This window comes from Jaculus jaculus, chromosome 3, assembly GCF_020740685.1.
Source record: "Jaculus jaculus isolate mJacJac1 chromosome 3, mJacJac1.mat.Y.cur, whole genome shotgun sequence".
NCBI classification, from domain to species: Eukaryota; Metazoa; Chordata; class Mammalia; order Rodentia; family Dipodidae; genus Jaculus; species Jaculus jaculus.
Genome location: NC_059104.1, coordinates 10600315 through 10619818, shown reverse-complemented (window position 1 = coordinate 10619818; position 19504 = coordinate 10600315). Strand labels below are relative to the sequence as shown.

Here is a 19504-nt window from a genome sequence, read left to right as displayed (position 1 = left end):
CTGTAAACCTATTGGGGGCCAGGGGAAGAATGTGGTGGTTTGAATAGATGGCCTACAATATATTCAGTTGTTTTTAGTTTGCGTCTGCAGCCACCTGGCTGTAGGCTGTGTCACTGGGTGGATCTTAATGTGTGTTGGTGGGTTTCAGATTTCAATCTAAAGATATGTAAAGTGTGCATAGCTGGAGTTCTGAAAGTGTGCTGTGTATCTTTTGACCTTTAGGCTTGTACTTCTCTCTCTCTCTGCTTGGTCCTGTGAAGGCAGGCCAGCTTCTTCTGCCATTTATAGCACTTCCCCTGGATCTGTAGGCTTCAATAAATATCCCTTCCTCCATAACTGTGCCTGGTTTGGAAGTTCATCTCAGTGAACCTGAATCTGCCAGATACAATGTCCTTACTCTTGAATACCTGTCACACTTTATTATGTATTTAGCGATTTTTCTTCACATATTGGCATTCACTACTTGAAACGTGTCCAACTCTTTCTTTCCTCAAGGACTCTTCATTAGTTTCTAGGCTGTATTCCTAGAACACTGGTTGTGTGGGTCCCTTTCACCCTGGGTTGTGCTGAGCTTTCCTGTAAGTAGCTTCATTTGCCCTGCTCCTCAGTTGAATATAGTAACATGCTCTTAAATCTCCTATGACCCAAAGTGGTTGTTGATATCTGTTGCTTGTTTTTACTCCTACTAGATTTCAGGTACCATGAAACAGGGCCAATTCCTTCTTTATTCACTATTGCATTCTAAACTGCTAACCTGGTACATAAAAAGTATTTTATGAACTGGTTAAATTATAGTAGCTTATAAAGGAGAGATGATTGGGAGTTTGTTTTCCATATTTTTTTAAGTAAAGAAAAGCCACACATAGACACCCAATCACTGTGATCATTGTCTGGGCTAGTTGCCAACCTAACCTTGTGAAAGGATATGGTTAATGAACTAATAAATGGCAAACACTGTCCTATTACCTTGCATGTAGATATCACATTCACTTATATTCTGTGAGGAGATAGTTTGGACAGGAGAAGTGCTACCCTTGCATGCATAACGTACTAGCCTTGAGCCCCAGTCCCCCACACTTTCTCCCTCACACGCATAATACATAAACAGAAAGTTAGTACAGAGTCGTCTCTCTCTTGATGATGTTCTAACAAGAGGTAGACAGCTTTTCTTCAAACTAGAGCTAACTGTTGACAGATCTTGCCATCCCAAGGCCAGTAGGAAACATGAACATCTGAAGAGTCGGCAATTCAATGGCACAGGTACAAAAAACCTTTCTTTCTCTTTGTTTATGTTTGTACCCCAGATTCTGTTCCTCCAAAGATGACCACATTTTAGTTTGAGTAGTGAAGTTGAGTTATAAAGAATATCTATAATAATTTTGAATAGATAGGCCTGAAGCAAGTGGTGTTCTTATAGAAAGTAGAGACAATGCAGCAACTCTCAGATCACCCACCGTACTTGAATCACAATCCACTCACCAAAACTCCCATAAACCTGTCCTGGAATCAGATTAGGGTTGTTTGCTTGCAGTCATGGAAAAACAAAATGAGAAGGATAGTGTGGTACTATTCACTATAGCCACATGTGTATGCAGGTAAGCCTCATCCTCATTCCCCAGCTGGAAGAGCCTTTGGGAGATGGAGCCTTGCAGGAGGAGGTGTGTCCCTTGGGTAGGCTTTGAGGCTTATTAGACCAGCTCTAGGCCAGGAACTTAGTCAGTCTACTTCTGGCAGGTCTCTATGCCACTCTAGGAGAATCTCTGCTCTCAAGTACTTACACCCAGACATGTGATAAAATATAAGCCAGCTTTTCACGTGGGCCATGCTTTCTCCACCGTGATAAACATCCTGTTAAACCAAATTAACCCTTCCCTCCCATCAGCTGCTTCTGGTTGAGTGTTTTGTCCCAGCAAGGAGGTGACTGCAGCATTACTCTGATAAAGATAGTCTCAATCTACTACCCATATTTTTGAGGACTCAGTGTGTCTAAGGTACTGCTCTTGGCCCTCCAAGGATTACAGTGCTAGGTCCTCTCGAGGAATTCTCCATGAAGTGAAGAATTCATCTGGCAAGTAATACACATCACAAAGTAGAAGGCAGAAAGGATTTTCACAGAAAGTGAAAATATCACAAAAAGTGTGATGTTGATGCTCAGATTTGAGGAGGGTGGTCCAGCATGAATGTGACCAGAGCTGAGGAGGGCAGTCCAGCACGAATGTGACCAGAGCTGAGGAGGGTGGTCCAGCATGAATGTGACCCGAGTTGAGGAGGGCAGTCCAGCATGAATGTGACCCGAGTTGAGGAGGGTGGTCCAGCATGAATGTGACCCGAGTTGAGGGCGGTCCAGCATGAATGTGACCAGAGCTGAGGAGGGTGGTCCAGCACGAATGTGACCCGAGTTGAGGAGGGCGGTCCAGCATGAATGTGACCAGAGCTGAGGAGGGTGGTCCAGCATGAATGTGACCCGAGTTGAGGAGGGCGGTCCAACATGAATGTGACCCGAGCTGAGGAGGGCGGTCCAGCATGAATGTGACCCAAGTTGAGGAGGGCGGTCCAGCATGAATGTGACCCGAGTTGAGGAGGGCGGGCCAGCATGAATGTGACCCGAGTTGAGGAGGGCGGGCCAGCATGAATGTGACCGGAGTTGAGGAGGGTGGGCCAGCATGCATTTGACCCTAGGTTTGAACCCCAGAGCTTGTCCCATACACACAGGATCAACAAATAGAAATAAGTTCAGAGAAGAGGCAAAACGTTCCACTTGTAGATGTAAGGGAACTCTTCATAGAGGTAAGTTACTTCCACTGGGATTTGCAAATTAAACACGACCTAAATACATTGAGTGGAAAAGATGTTCTTACTTTGGCAAAAACATCCATCGGAAAAGAGTGAGAACCAGTCAGGAAACATGGCTCAGAGAGAGTGTAGGATTAAAATGGGGAAAAATAAGTTGCGGTTGTCTTTCTCTTTTCTTTCTTTCCTGTTTGTTTCTTCCTTTGTTCTCCTTTTTTTGTGTGTATGTCAGGATTTTATTCCAGCTCAGGCTGCCCTGAAACTTACTCTGTAGCCAAGGCTGGCCTCCAAATGACAGCAAGTCTTTTACCTCAGCCTCCCTCTTGAGTGCTGGGATTGTTAAGTATGAGCCACTATGCCTGGCTTAGGTGGACCCTGTTGTTTTATGAACCTAAATTTTACCAAGGTTGAGAAGATAAGCTTCATACCATAAGCATCAGGGAGTCCAACAGGACTGGAGAGCAAGACCGCAGGGAAGCGGAAGGAATACTAGAGCGACATGGTCGGAAGGGTTCTGATGAGGTTGGTGGAGGTCGTTCTAACAGGATTTGACAGCTCGGCAGATGGAGTGAATTCAAGAAAGTCAAGTGTTACCCAAAACCTTTTTGGTGTGTTGCTTGAAGCAGAGGTTTGTCTTTATGGGAAATGAGAGGTACCAAAGAGTGGACTTGGGAAAGAAATTTGTATAGTGTTAATTTGTATACCAGTAGAACAGGGTAGGGAATCACAAAAGTGGAGGCTTTGGGGGAGAATTAGAGGTTAGAAATATGGACCTGCAGTAATTGTGATTGTTCACAATCTCATGATTTGATTTTTTTTTTTTTTTCCCTCAGGGGAGGATGATTCAAGGTAGGGTCTAACTCTAGCCCAGGCTGGTCTGGAATTCACTTTGTAGTCTCAGGCCGGCTTCCTGCCTCTGTCTCCCAGGTGTTGGGATTAAAGGTTGTACAACCACATCCAGCTAAACAATGAATATTCAATGGATTTTTGTGAGAAAATTTATCCAGAAAACTTGAGATGATTAAAGGTAGACAATAAAGAATATCTATATTTATTTCTTCATTACAAAAGTTAGAACACTTTAGACAAGAGAGGAGTGTTTAAAAGGCAAAGAGAAAGCCAGTCAGGAAGAGACTAGGACACAGAAACATGAACATCAAATGCACACCAATAAATGGTAAATCTGGTGAAAGACATAGATTAAGAAAACAGTATGAGGCATTTCTATTCTAAGATGAAATCTAGAGGGGATGTGACACAGTGGTATATGGGTGGACATGGGAATGAGAGTGACCCGAGTCAATGTCTGATCCTGTGTGTTGGGGCTCCAGGATTCAAAGTGTGATTACAGTGGAGGCTCAGTTTCCTAACTGTAAATTGGAGACAAAACCTAAGTCAAAGGGCTATGGGTGGCAAACTACATTTAATAGTGAGGGAGGCTATTGGAAGTTGCCTCTTAGTACAGTTTTCTTCCTTTTTTTGCATATATATGTAATATGGTGTGTGTGTGTTGTATGTACTTGTATGTTGTATGTACTTGCATGTATGTGTGCCCTTGTGGTGCCCCATGGGCTTGCCTGAGGAAAAGGGTACTTCCTGTGCTGGATAGGGTGTCCCTATCCCCGACTCTGCTGCCAGTGTCAGTAATACTGGTCTTTGGGAGAAGAGTAGGGTCACTGTGTTCTTCATGAATCACTTTATAACCCAGGAGACCAGCACGACAGCATCTTCAGAATATCCACTCAAGAAATTCTTTCCACCGAGCGTGGTGGTGCATGCCTTTAATCCCAGCACTTGGGAGGCAGAGGTAGGAGGATTTCCATGTGTTCAAGGCCACCCTGAGACTACATAGTGAATTCCAGGTCAGCCTGGGCTAGAGTGAGACCCTATCTCAAAACACCAAAGGAAAAAAATAAAAAGGAAAAGAAATCTTTTTCCAGGCAAATAGCTGAGTCAGAAAGTAATTGACTCAAAGGCAGCGTGCATATCAGGAAAAGAAATAACATGCTGAGTAGAAATAAGAAATTAACTGGGGGAAAAAAAGTGCAGTCTAAAGCAGTGTAGGTGGCAAGGAATTAAGTAGGAATACATGCCCCTGTATAACAGTCAGAAACACAGTGTAGCATATCAAAAGATAAACATTTCCAAAAACACAAGCCAATGTCAGAAACAAAAAGAGAAAACAAAAGACTGAATGTGGCTACAAGTCTCACATTGTTTTAACTCTTATGCTCTGGTAGGGACGTGGGTATTCACTATCTCTCTCTGTTCTTATTCATAAGGAGAGAGGTACAAAGTTACAGTCATATGGGATGGCTTTTGCTTTCATTAGAAAGTCACTGGAGGGCAATTAAATGCTGCAAGCAATGGTAATGTGACTAGCCTTGTAAATCATTCTGGATGTCGTGGTGTACATGGGGAAAAATGGCACAGAGACTCCATACTGATGACAATGCAAATGAGTAAAGATTCGGTGTCCCAGAGGATGGTATCAATCCATGTCAACTATTTCAAGGTTGCTTTCTCTCCAACCCATCTCTTACATTACGTGCAAATTTATCATGCTGAGCTAGGTATCCGTGGTGATGTTCTTTTCAGTAATGACATACCAAAATGACTACGCACGATGGGGAAAGCATGTTTGTCAGGAAATGAGACCTTCTGTTTGCTCCTTTCTGTGTTGAAAACCAAGAGTCGCCGGTGATTAACAAATGTCTCCCCATCACCCGTCACAGGCCATGGCAGGTGCTCCTGTGGCCGCTGCGTTTGCGCGAGGGGATGGTTTGGCAAGCTGTGCCAGCATCCGCGGAAGTGCAACCTGACGGAGGAGCAAAGCAGGAGTCTGTGTGAGTCAGCAGATGGCACACTGTGCTCGGGGAAGGGTGAGTGTTCTTGTTGGATCCCTTTAATGACCTGTGTTCTGTACCTCAGCAAGTAGCAGTCATTCTTTTCAGGATGAACTTTCCATTACGGAGAGGCACCATGATTCGAGATAATGGCAGTGCCTGGGAGAGCTTTCATGAAAATGACTGTGGGCTACTTGTGTGCAAAGTTGTGGATGAAGAATGACAGGATGCATAATTTAACCAAAAAAAATAAAACAAAAGTGAGGACCCAAATCAGAAAAATATAAGGAAGTTCACGTCTTAAGTAGTCCACCCTAGAACTGCAGAAAAGTGTCCAAAATACAATTCTTGGAACGTCTGAGATGTACATTTGTAGAAGATACAATGGGAAGGTGTATGAGAGGAAACCAAATAATGAGTTTACCGGAAAAAAAGGAAAACGTAGTTGAGTCTTATCATCCTGGTGCAGCTTTCTTTAACCTAGAAATCACCAATTGTTTCAAGCAAACACGTGTGTTCTAATATAGGGGACAGGATGATAGGGAAGTGAGGGGGTAGGGTTTGGAGAGAATAGGTACAACCTATAAGCTGATGGGATGGAAGCCCTACACCAGTCAAACACTTGCTGCAGAAGTAGATTCACAGGAATTGGATCCTTCCCTGCCTCTCTTCTGCCACACACTCAAAGGCAAACCAAAGCAGATTTGTCCTGAGTAACATCTTGCAGTGGGTTACATTTTAGACACCTTTTGGTGTTTCTCTCCAATGTTCTCGGAAAGACCTGCAGGTTCCGCACTTGTGGCACATATTACACCACCTAAGGAGTGCATTTTCCCCCGTACAAAAGCGTGACTGACAGCTTCCCGGCCCACTCTTGGCTCTGCAGCCTAAATGCAGACCAGCATCTCCCTTTTCAGACATGCTGCTCTCCAGCTGAAACGCCATTTACCAACAGCAAGGCTGGGGCGTGGTGAGCAGTGCACGCTGTTGAGAAGAAAATGCAGTGAGACACTGACTAGTGGTCCCAGGTGCCCCTGCAGAGAGGCCACCACAGGCCATGAGGGAGGCTCAGAGAGCAAGATGTGCCATAAGTCATGTTTCCCCCTGGATGGCGGCCCCTGATTTACCAATCAAGCAAGGCCAGTGTGAGAGTCTTCTTGGATATAGCTTCAGAAACAAAGCCCAGTGCGTGCTGGGAGCAGCTATGGTGTGTGGAGCAAGGCTGAAGCTCCATGCAAACGTGTTGATCTCAGTAGCTGTCGGAGGGCTTCATTTCCGGGCATGCTGTGTCTGCGACTGACCAGTGTCCCCAGTTCTGAAGCAAGGAGACATGCCTTCACCCTCACGCTGCTTCTCCAGGCATGCAGCCCTCACATGACTTTAGAGAGCAAACGCCTCCTTTCCTGTCTTTTTTTCCTCTTATTAAATTCGATCCAAATGCAAACCTTAGACAAATCTTCCAACATTTGAATTCTCATGGGCCTCTCTTCCTGGAAACATCTGTTTTTTTATTCAAGCTCTGTTGGGAGAATCAAGGAAGGCATAGAAACCAAACATACAGAAGAGAGAGAGAGGGAGGGAGGGATAGAGAGAGAAAGGAAATAAATAGAAGAGAGCTGAGAGGGAGAAGTAGAAAAAAAGATATGCCATCAAATCACAGTATATGCCTTACACATGAAAATTCCCAGATTAATTTTTTCTCATTGAGATCTTTTTCATAACATACCAGCAAACAGGTATCTAAGATTTAAAGTTGTGTTTTTCCTTAATGACATTTTCATTGTAATAAGGACAAACATTTTTTACAAAAGTTTTACCAAACACGAACTCCACGTATAGGAAGATGTTGATGGGTTTGTTTACGTTGTTTAAAATATCGCGAGGTTAACACGGTCCATAAGCAAGTCTTTGCTAAGTCATGTGCAGCTGCAAGTGTAAAATGAACACACAAAGATATACTCACCAGTGCAGAGAGGAGCCCCCCAGTGATACCCTAAACTGACTTGCATGTGAAAAAATTATTCTTAAAGTATTAAATTCTTAAAATATTAATTAATATTAATTAATTCTTAAAGTATTAAATTCATTAAAGAAGATTCTCATTTTTAGCATCATAGAAAATACAAGACAAAATTAGGCTGTTTAAATATTGACATGAAGGTATCTTCATGAAACTTAAAAAAAAACCTCTGCTTAATACTTGGCCAAATTATTTGCTTTGGGTGGTGGAGGCGTAAACAGAGGTCAACCGTAAACTGAATATATATATATATATATATATATATATAATATATATATATATATATATATTCAATTTACGGTTTATATATATATGTATAATATATATATGTATAATGTATAATTATATATATATGTATAATCATGTATATTTTAACAGGTAAAAAGATTTAAGGTTATTCAATTTAAAGAGGAATGTGAAAGTAGGCCATAACTTCTCACTGTGATACTCATATTAGTGATGTGTCATTACAATATCACTTTAACCACATGGATGGTTAAAGAACCCCTTCCTCCACCCCAACCCCCATTTTAGAGGCATCCATGCTGGGTTGCAGAAGAAGAAAGGGGCTGACACTGAGGTCACGAAACTGTAGTCTCATTGGCAAAGGTTAATGAGAATGTAGCAGTTATTTCTGGCCCCCCTCAAGAGTGCTATCCCATACCCCATCCTTAGACCCCAGGTAAAGCTTCCCAAAAAATTCAAAAAGGATTTCAACATATGGCAAAACAGAGTCATTTGAGTAGGCTTATATATGCATTTCTGATAAATCTCATGGACTTGTCAGAAGTCCCTATAATTTTTTCTAAAGTTTATGTAGGAAACCCATCATCGTGGCAGCCTGATAGGATTCCGAGAGCCATGCTCCAGCCTGTGATGTGCAAGGCGCTATCCTGAGCAGCCCACCACCACCCCAGTGACAAGTGTGAAGCATGCCCTTACCACCAGCTGTGAATAAAGCTCTCACCTCAGGAGACGATGAAGAAATAGCATTTTATTTCTTTACAAATTTATAGCCAAGACAATAAATCACTCCATAGAAAAAATTTAAAACAAGATACATCGTTGTGACCTTCATAACAGATGGAGTCGTTAGTACAATAGTGAGAACTGCCTGCTAGGATGTTAGGTTGCAGCATTTTATCAGGCTTGATGTATGAAAAAGAAAATCCATTTAGTAGTGGAATTGGGTAACTAACAAAGGAACCTTGCTCTTAGACTCAAATTGTTTTCATAACTGAGAGAGATGTGCTTAATGGCCAGATCTCCCCGAAGTTTAGCTACCTTTTGTAGAACACGTGGTATATTTCATAGTTTTATTTATTTATGATTTGTTGAGTTGGAGACTAACTTATTTGCATCCAAGATGAAATAATTTTTACCTTAATAACTTTAACCTAGATCCAAGTAATCACCTGTAATATCCTTACAGATGCTATGGTAGAACGTTGGCTAGTAATACATGCCATTACACGTCTATATTCTCTGTGATGCTTGGTGTATCCTACAGCATCATCACCTACCTATCTCTCAGCCATCTCCAAGCCAGATTCCTAGAAGTGGGAGTGGGAATGGGTGTGTGGCACAAAACCAGCCTCCACCCAGTTTTCTAGTTGACAGCCTGCTGGGTATGGCTACAGGTCTATAGGAACGAAGCCAACATTTCTGAAGCTACATGGAGGTTTTGCTGTGACAGTCATCGCAGGTAGGGGGAGCGAGCTTAAGGACACACTGAATCGGACTGACATCTTATGTTAACTGCCGTTTCTTGCCTGGTGGTTGTACCCTTGCACTGAAGTCCCTTCATTCTCATCGGAAGTTTACTTATTTGCTCTCCTTAGATTCTAGGGATGCTATGAGCACATGTAAGGCAATGTGACTGATTACCTCATGAGGAAAGCCAGCAAAAAGCACAGAGGGAGGGGCTGGAGAGATGCCTTAGCAGTTAAGGTGTTTGCCTGCACCCTTGGCTCAATTCCCCAGCACCCATGTAAGCCATATGCACAAGGTGGCGCATGCATCTGGAATTTGTTTGCAGTGGCTGAAGGCCCTGGTGAGCTCATTCTTTCTTTTTCTCTTTCCTTGTGTCTTTCTCTCTCTCTCTCAAAATAAAATAAATAAAATATTTAAAGAAAAAAGCACAGAGGGAGATAGAAACCTTCTTAAGGGTCCTAGTATGGAGAAAAAGAATACATCACCAACACACCAAATAGACTCATGGGTATAACGGTATAGCTCCTGGCAAGATGGAAAGCTGCTCCCTATGATGAGGCTGGCTCTCCAACAGGAATAGATCCTGCGCAGCCAAGTTGAGCACTTGCTCATGTCTGAATAGTTAGGTGACCTGTATCTGTCAGCATGAATCTTCTTCCTATGGTTTTTGTTTGTTGTTTTCAGTTCCCGAGTGGTATAGTCTACCTCTGTGATTAGTGATTGATGAGAAGAGCCAGAGTTCTGCACGAGAAAGGTGCTATAATAGTTCCTAATAGCCACTCACGCTGCACTATTGCAAGCTTCACGGGTCCTAGTAAGGCAAGCAGAATCCCCCCCCTCCCCCATGAGGACTCCCTGAGCACTGTCAAGAGCTGGGAGGAATGACACAGCTGGAGTACATGGGCTGCACAGGTCTGCTGCTTCATGGTGCGCCCAAAAATCAACCCTCCGTTTCCATCTCACACATTCTGTGACTAGTCTACTTTGAGAACTAGAATTTACTTGACAAATGCTTGATCCTTGCACACCACAGGAATGTTAGTAAGCATACAGGTGTTGGGGAAAATACTTTGCACTTGCCTGATGCTGAACATTCCAGAAACAAGTGCAGCGACATGAATAATTCTGTGGCCAGGGAATAAGGTTAAAGATGAAATGTGCGAGCTCTTTGCAGCAATTGTGACATTGAAAGGTATCCTAGGTATGACATAGTGAATATAATGGGCATTTAAGATCATTTATTTTCCTTTGTAGACATAATTTTATGATGCAAGAGATGCTATGTTTAAAGAAAAAAAAAACTAGTAACAAATTTTTAAAGTAATATTTCTTCTCTAATGGAAGTAATCATGGAGCCTTTTGAGGAAATTTCTCTGATAGTCAGTGTAATGCCTGTGTGTTCCTTTAACCATTTGTTAAAAGAGCAGTTGAGTGTGGAACATCAACCATGCCTAGGATTTTGAAACCCATCGAAGTTGGGATGAATAACTATCTAAAATAAGGAACTCCCGTGGCCGCATGGGATTCTTTTTTTTTTTTTTTAATTTTTTATTTATTTATTTGAGAGCGACAGACATAGAGGGAAAGACAGATAGAGGGAGAGAGAGAATGGGCGCGCCAGGGCTTCCAGCCTCTGCAAACGAACTCCAGACGCATGCGCCCCCTTGTGCATCTGGCTAACGTGGGACCTGGGGAACCGAGCCTCGAACCGGGGTCCTTAGGCTTCACAGGCAAGCGCTTAACCGCTAAGCCATCTCTCCAGCCCCCGCATGGGATTCTTGCACAGTGACCTGTGAGGGCCAGCCACCAACTACTAGGCTATCAACCCTTCATCAAAACTGAATGATGACCACATATTGCCAGAGAGTCTGCATGTCAGCCCCTCAGGAAAACAAATTAATAGTAAAGGAGAATGTGCTGAGGTTAGCAATGAGGTAAAAATAAGTATAAGTATAAACACAATTTTTACACTATAAATGGTCCTGACGACATCATTTCCTTGACATAGGTGTCAAAGAATGGCAGAAATGTAACATGCATTTTGAAAATATCATTTTCCCTTATATGTATACCACCAAGTAAGCACTTACTCCTTGGTACACATTAACTTGAATTCTTTCATGATATGCATAATAAATATAACTCTATTTCCCTAACTGACAAGTTTCATCATCTCTATTTCCCAAAATTTGTTAATTATTTTTTGGTTACTATTTCAGTAGAAACCTCAGAATGGATTCCTGACTATTTCATTATATTTTGAACTGATACCAAGTTTGGAATTTTGTCAACTATGTCACAAAATTTTACTATTTCACATTTGCTCAAGGTGACTTTTGACCCAAATACTTTAGTAATAACTACTGCCACCTAATGTTTTGGTGTGTGTGTATGTGTGCATGGCCTATGAATATGTGTGCAAATGTGCATGCAGATGCACACACACTGTCCAATGGAGGACACCGGTGTGTTCCTCTAAGTTCATCCATCACATCTCCTTGAGACAGGGCCTCCTCACTGAACATGGAGCTGTCTTTTGGCTTGACTAGCTGATCAACTAGCCCCAGCCACCTTTCTTTTTCCAGACACCCTCAGTTCTGGTGCTACAGGCATGAGCAGTCATGCCTGGCTTTTCTACATGGGTGCTGGGGATCCAAACTCAGGCCCTCACCTTTGTGCAGCAAGCTCTTACCTACTGGCTATCTCCTTAGCACTCTATCACTGTCTTTTAGTACCAAGAAATTTTATTCACAAAGAATAACCAACTCAGGCAATGAAGATCTTTTGAGTTTTCAACTTGTATCTCTTGCAATAATGGAAGCAGGTTTTTTTTTTTTTTTTTCCATTTGATGTTTTTTCAAGCCTGTCATGAATGATGTTCATATTAAAAGAACTTTGTACTCTTTGGTATATGACTCATTTTATTTAATTTTAAATATGCCACTAATAAATCCCTTAGTTGATCCATCATGTTAGTAGTAAAAGAAAAAAAATTAAAGAAATTATTAAGCTGGGGGGTAGAGAGGCAATTGGTAAACTGATATGATAAAGGACTAAGCCCTCTTTGGGTGATCTTTTTGATTATCACAGCGAATCCAAGAAGGTGACAGCTGAGAAGTGAAATGTGTGTAACTGTGTGTGTACTTTTAGCATTTTAATATGCCAGTTTATATGCAGATTTATGTATATCTCTTTCAAGGAAATCATATAAACAAAATTTGAAAATATAGCCTCATTTAATAGAATTTACTAAGGAATTCCTTTGAAGAATAGGCACTTTGAAAACATGATTAAATTCAGAAAAAAAAATGCAGAAACAAAATAATCTAGTTTTCAACACCTTTTTGGGAGAGCATCTATAAGAATCAGCCACATTCTGTTCCCATTGACATTTCAACCAGACTGGGCCACAGAACATTTGCTCAAGGCTAATTGCAAGTGTCTAGATCCATAATGAAGGCTTTCCTGGATGACCTTTATGAATTACAGTAAGTAAAACTCCCCTCTGAGAAACCAGCTATTCAATAAACTTTCGCCTCTGGAAGATAGGTTATTACAAGCCTATTGTCAGTGTGTCAACGATATTCTATTCTTGATGGAAACCTTTAGTTACACGGTGACGGTGAGCAATGCCCTTTGTGATTTCAGGTTCTTGTCATTGCGGAAAGTGCATTTGTTCTGCTGAAGAGTGGTATGTTTCAGGGGAATTCTGTGACTGCGATGACAGAGACTGTGACAGACATGATGGTCTCATTTGCACAGGTGCAGTATTGAGCTCTGCTGATTGTTTTAGGCCACAAATTACAAGAGAGCCAAATGACACTCGCCACTTACCATTTTGGACAGCCAGGCAGGGCAGCTTCCATACAATCCAAGGATTATTGCCAACACAAAATAACCCTAAAGAGGAATTGAGCATTTGGGAATAAGCACTAACACTTTTTCCTGAAGAACACTAAAGCCTGAAGCCAGATGATATAATTGTTGGGAAACCTCTATAAAGATAACCTGCCCTAGAAACTCACACAAATGACTTTATATGCTGAAAAGAAAACAAATTCTAACCATTTTCATTTGGACAGAGAGGGCTGGCACTTCTAGCAGCACCCACATGCCACTCATTGGCATAATTTGTTTTTCAGGGAATGGGGTGTATGGATGAATGCATGTTAGAAGGGAGATTTAGGGGCAGGGGATAAGAAAGACTTAGCTATGTGATAGGCATTGAATCCTAATTTGCTGAGTCCTAATAATAGGTATAAAATTCATTTGATTCGGCACATTAAATAAAACCACTTAGATGTGTTCTCCAGCAATTATTGATTATAAAATGTACCCTCAATTAATAAAAATGCAGTTGATTAACATACCATTAATAACTTCTTTTTCAGTAACACAATGTATTTTAATGCTAAGATAGTTTTATAGTTAGGTAAAAGACTATTTCTATATGTCACTAAATTAGACATTCAGTTTTTGTTCACTTTATTATACAAGAGGATTTCTAGCAACCTGGCCTGTCTCCTGTCTCAACTTATGACAAGGACCTGTATATGTTCAGTATTTATTTATAAGTCAGAAACAATTATTCTGGAAAGGAAAACAGAATTGTGGCATGGTACCTTAGCTGAGTGATACAGGATGGATACATCTTGGTTCATAAACGATAGCATCAGGCTGGAGGAATGGCTTAGCAATTAAGGCACTTGCCTGCAAAGCCCAAGGACTCGGGTTCGATTCCCCAGTACCCATATAAGCTGGATGCACAAGGTGGCATGTGCATCTGGAGTTTGATTGCAGTGGCTAGAGGCCCTGGCATACTGGCGTGCCCATTCTCTCTATATATCTGCCTCTTTATCTCTCTCAAATACATAGGGAAATAAATAAATGATAGCATCAATTAGATCCATTAATTATTTGAATGAGTTCTCGCATGTGCTTAACAGTATGCAATGATATCATCACACTATAAATCAAGCTATGGAGGATGGGTGACATGGTTCATAGTAGTGTACTTTAATGGTGTGTTTTTGTCATGACAGGGATCTGCATGTTTGCTTTGTTGCAGGGAATGGAATTTGCAGCTGTGGAAACTGTGAGTGCTGGGACGGATGGAATGGAAACGCGTGTGAAATCTGGTTGGGCACCGAATTTCCTTAATGATTCTTGAGGAGACAACTGGATTCTTATCTTCTAGGCCATTTAGAACATAGAAACGCAGGGGAGGCTGTGTACAACCTTCAATGGGACAGATTTAACAGACAGTGGCATGTTTCTCTATATCTGACTGCTTGAGTGAAATCTGGATGCCCATGAGATGTGAGTCCATCAAACTCTGATATAAATGACATCGTAAAGAATACTCCGTTCATAATTGGCAACAGTGTTTCTTAGTTGATGAGGGGCCGTTTTGCTACCCACAAGATGTTTGGCAAGTTTACAGACAGCTTTAGTTTTCACACTGGGTGGGGTAGGATGGTGTATATGATGGGCATCTCAGAGGTGGAGGCCACAGATGGTGCTAAACACACTGTAGTTCATAGATGGGACCTCACAGCAAAGAATTTCCTTTTGTACAACATCTGTAGAACTATCATTAAAAAAGGAAAACCAAAAACACATGTACAGTTTCTTTGGACTTCACATCAATACCAGAAAAAAAACACTATATTTGAATGTAAGGATAAAATTTTCTCTTCCATACATCCATTGTTCATATTTCCCAGGATTCCGTGTGACTCTGCATTTGCATGCGGGGATGATAAGGACAAGCATATATGAGGTGGGATGCTGTGCTGCGGCTTCCCAGATCCAAAGTGCTTCCAGAAATGAAAGACTGGTCCTTGTTAACCATTAAGCCATTTGTCTGTTCTCACTTTAAACTCACAAGAGTTTCTTAAAGAAATTATGAAAAATGTACAATTTAACATGTTAATAAATAGTAACATAACTTCATACCTTGTGTTGGTATATATTAACCCACTGATAATTAAAAGCAGCAAAAAATTTGAATTGTTATTCAGAGATATCCACTTTAGTTTCCAAGGACTAACAGAACACAGTTTTTAAAGGAGGCATGGGTTATGCCTGAAACAAGAAGAGTTTTCAGTATTTAAAATATTCTATGTGATATGGGCTTTTTTTTTAGGAGGCAGTAGCTAATTTGGAATATGTGGGGCTGCAGATATGCATTGATTGCTCTTAAAAGGTTTAAAAAGTTCTATCTACAGAACAAAGTCATATAAAGAGAACCAGCCTCACTAAATGATACCTACCTCGGAAAGACCCAAAAACCATGAAATAGTTTAAGTCAGAATTTCACATATTCTCACTCAGTGAAATAAACAAAATGCTTATTTTCTTGATGAAATTTTTGTCTGTATGCAGTCAGATCTCCTTATGCACCTCAGTTTCACTAACCATTAATAAGTCAGGGCTAAAAGGAATAACCCCACATACGTTATAAACCATTTTTGTTAAATCCTAAAGTAGTAGAGCAAAATCACCTCTGTATTGTTTTGAGATGAACATTTTATTTTCAAGTTTTATGTTAATAATGTAAGTGTTCTTGATTCATTTCTTAGACTTCATAAATCAAGTCACCAAAAAAGAGAGAAAATATGCCACTACTGTGTTCCTAGTGATTAACATTGAAAAATTATTTGAAGAGATAATTTCACTGATGCTGGTTTTATAGAAATAAGTGCATTCTCATCATTTAACAAATTAATAAAGTAGTCATTTTTATCCTGAGATTAGGGAATAAAATCATACTATTTGTATTTCTTATCACCGAGCATGAAAAATTAATTGGTCAGTCAGTTTTGTAAGATGTGGGAAATATAACCATTTAAGAAATACTACAGATGATTGTACTCTTTCTCTTCTCTGTGTAAACACTTAAAGCCACAAACAACCGGATTGTAATTATGCAGTAGCAGTTCTGATGACATACTGGGTGATGCACAAGAGGTAAGATTGATTGTATCATCTTCCTATCATGGTGCCAATGACCTTCAAATTCCCCCAGGGCAGGCTACAAAGGACTGGGTAGTAAATATGACAGACAGATGTTGTGGGCCACACACATCACTTTAGCATAATCTTTGATTGGTTGTCTTTGATACTTTAAAACTATAAAATAATTTTTAAAATTATTCAGAGTGCTAACCAGGTCACCATACAACAAGAGATTGAGAACTGGCCTTAGCTCGCTGCCGGATATGGAATTACTATCATCAAATCCTGATGCATAACCTCAGGTGTCTTTTTATGCTGTTGTTAAAATCCTTCCTCTGTATTCTTCTTCCTTTCTGTCAACAGCAACTACCACAGACATATCTGTTGTTCTTCTCACATTTTTAAGGAAAGAGTGCCAAAAATACTCTCAGTATTTATGTATCCTAAACATTTTCTGAGAAATAATTGTATGATTATACTATATAGGACAAAGTGTGATTTGTCCTAAGTTTTGGCTGACAATGAAGATATGTTGTAATTAACCATGTTCTAGGACCCATTCAGTTAAAAATAAAAAAAGTAAACTATGGCATAAAACACATAGTTACTTGAATTCTAATGGACGCTTTTTCCTTGAAAATAGAATTATTTTTTTTAAAAAATCACATCTTTCTGTGTGTGTGGGGGGGGTCTTATTTGCGCTCTAGAGTAATATCAATGTCTCTATAAAGAAATGATCAAATTCACACGATTTCAATTTGAAACTATGAACAAACATGGTAAATATGTAAAGGAAGTCCCCTGTCATTCTTAAAATGTGATTCTGTATTTGACTTTTGGCTCAATGACCAAGACAGAAACTTCTTTCAAAAGGCACAACAAGTTTGTCTTGAATGGGAAACTTCAAACAAATATCACCGGCTTGCTTGTGCTTCTCAGAGTGGGATCCATGTCACTTTGAAAGGATGCAGTGAGTTCATGGACCGTGCTGGCACACACTTTGGTTGTATGACAAACCATCTGCAGAAATCCTCTCCACAGAACTCATACAAATCAAAGTTCTCACACTCATGAAGAGAACAATTTTCCTATTCCTGGTCTGGGCTCCTAAGCTCTTTCGGATTCCAGCAGCACTTGCGATGGAATGACTCACCTCTGCCAGCTCACAAACACCAGAAGACAGGTTAAACTCAATGAAGAAAATGAACTCAAGGAAGCCGAAATATAGCTCTATCTCACTTTGCAGTCTCAACGGTCACAACTTTCAAATCCTACTTACTATTCCACACTCACCAAGCCCTGTATCACCTTGTAAGCTCAGAACCCTAAGCTACTGATGTACTTTATCTTCATCTCAAACCAGCACATATATTCTGGATTTGGCAATGCCTTTACTCTAGGAAATATGTCAGCATTTAGCCTATTTCCTCTTGGTATAGTCTTTCTCTGGTTGGAAAAGAATTCCCAACTCTCTTTACCTTATTCTAAGTTGAATTTTTATTCTGATCTCTCTATAGAAAGGCATCAAACATCCATTAGACACTAAATACAAGGAGAAAATATTAAATGAAGTAATGCATATCTAGCTTACAGAATAAGAAAGTTTTATTTTGAAAATTTTAGGAGAACTCAATCTGATATCTGTCATTATGAAAAAACAAAAGAATAGTAGTTTAGGGCCTAAAGACTTAACTATGTGGGCAGTTATGCTAAAAGTAATCCTGATTATTTTATAGGAGGCCAGAAATTGGATTTGATCAAAATTCCTAGGGTGCACTGCAGATCTCTTCAGCCACTTATACCTGAAAACACTCAGAACAAGCAAACATTTATAGCAAGAATCTAGAAATTCTCCATCATTTATAAGGAAGTGATGCTTAGTTCCATTTCACTCTTTACAAAGGGTAGATAATTGTATGTGTTCTATATTTTTTCCAACTAAAATGTTAGCAACTTTAGAAAATAAACTTATTAGGAAAAAATCATGTCAATTAAAATAGGAAAAAGATTTGCATTTCTGAGTATCGTTGATGGATTGGTATAGCTCTCAGCTACCATAACGAATCGGCAGTCATAGTCCTCCTGTACCAAATGTGTGTGCAGAAGTAACGGGAGCTACCTGAGACTGGGTGCGATAGACATACAGTATGGGGAGATACAAAACACACAGTCTATAAATACCAATGAGTTCCATCAAGTTTACTATACAGAACATCAAATATATAATGACAGATTGCAATTAATAATAGCAAACTTATTTTCTGAGGGAAAAAAAATGATGGTCTTATCCCAAAAAAATAGCAAGAGAGGTATCATCAAATAGCTAAAATTTTCTTTGGCATGATAAAGGGGGAAATTGAGTTTACCAACTTATTTACATGATATTTCTCTATATTTTGGGGTGATACAATGCCATTTTGTTACACAAAGTTATTTAAATTTTTTTCATATGCCTTCATGTAAATACTTTATTTAACATGTTGTATTTGCTAATACAACAACTGGTAATAATAGACATAAGCAAACACTACAGACAAACTCTCCGTATGTAAGTTGAGTCATACATACCGACAGTGCTTGATACACAGGCCCTAGTACATGCAGTTCACTGGTGCTTTCCTCTTCCCATGCAACAGGTGAGACCAGACACAAAGAAAATGGTCTAAATGACAAATAAGGACCCCTTTGCAACATAGCTAAACAAACATTAGCACAAATTACTTTAACATCTATTCATAGCAATAAACTCCCTTATAAACAGCTCTGAAAAGAAAAAAAAAAAACAGGTAAACTTTTACATAAATCTTAGTCATTTACAAAAATAAATCTTGTCTTAATTTTAACACAGGCCTGCAGGATAAAATGAAATCTCAAGTAGGGCTGATTATCAAAAATAGAGAGGTGGTGTTACTTTGCTGGGGGATGGTGCATGTGGAGTGGGGTAAGCAATGTCTATGTAAACCCACCTAATAGGAATTGTAACTTATTTGTAGTTTACCACATATTATGGGATATATGTCTTTCCTAAATAATATGCGTAACAGCAAATCAAGACTGGCCAAAGGAATCATTTTTGTAATATTTATAAACTTATCATGGTTGACAATGAATCTACTCAAGCATTATGCTGACCTTCTCTTTATTAAAATGGAATCCGATATGAAAATGAAATAAG

The 19504-nt window shown here is 40.0% G+C and overlaps 1 protein-coding gene across 1 annotated transcript in view; it reads left to right on the top strand.

Moving 5' to 3' along the window:
• Itgbl1 (integrin subunit beta like 1) overlaps nucleotides 1-16232 on the top strand; it is a 222380-nt gene extending 206148 nt beyond the window's left edge. Inside the window, exons 9-11 of the mRNA XM_004663391.2 lie at nucleotides 5526-5672; nucleotides 13018-13131; nucleotides 14438-16232. Coding sequence (XP_004663448.2) covers nucleotides 5526-5672; nucleotides 13018-13131; nucleotides 14438-14529 — 353 coding nt within the window. The 3' untranslated portion in view covers nucleotides 14530-16232. The remainder of the gene's footprint in view (nucleotides 1-5525; nucleotides 5673-13017; nucleotides 13132-14437) is intronic.
• Nucleotides 16233-19504: the final 3272 nt, after the last annotated feature.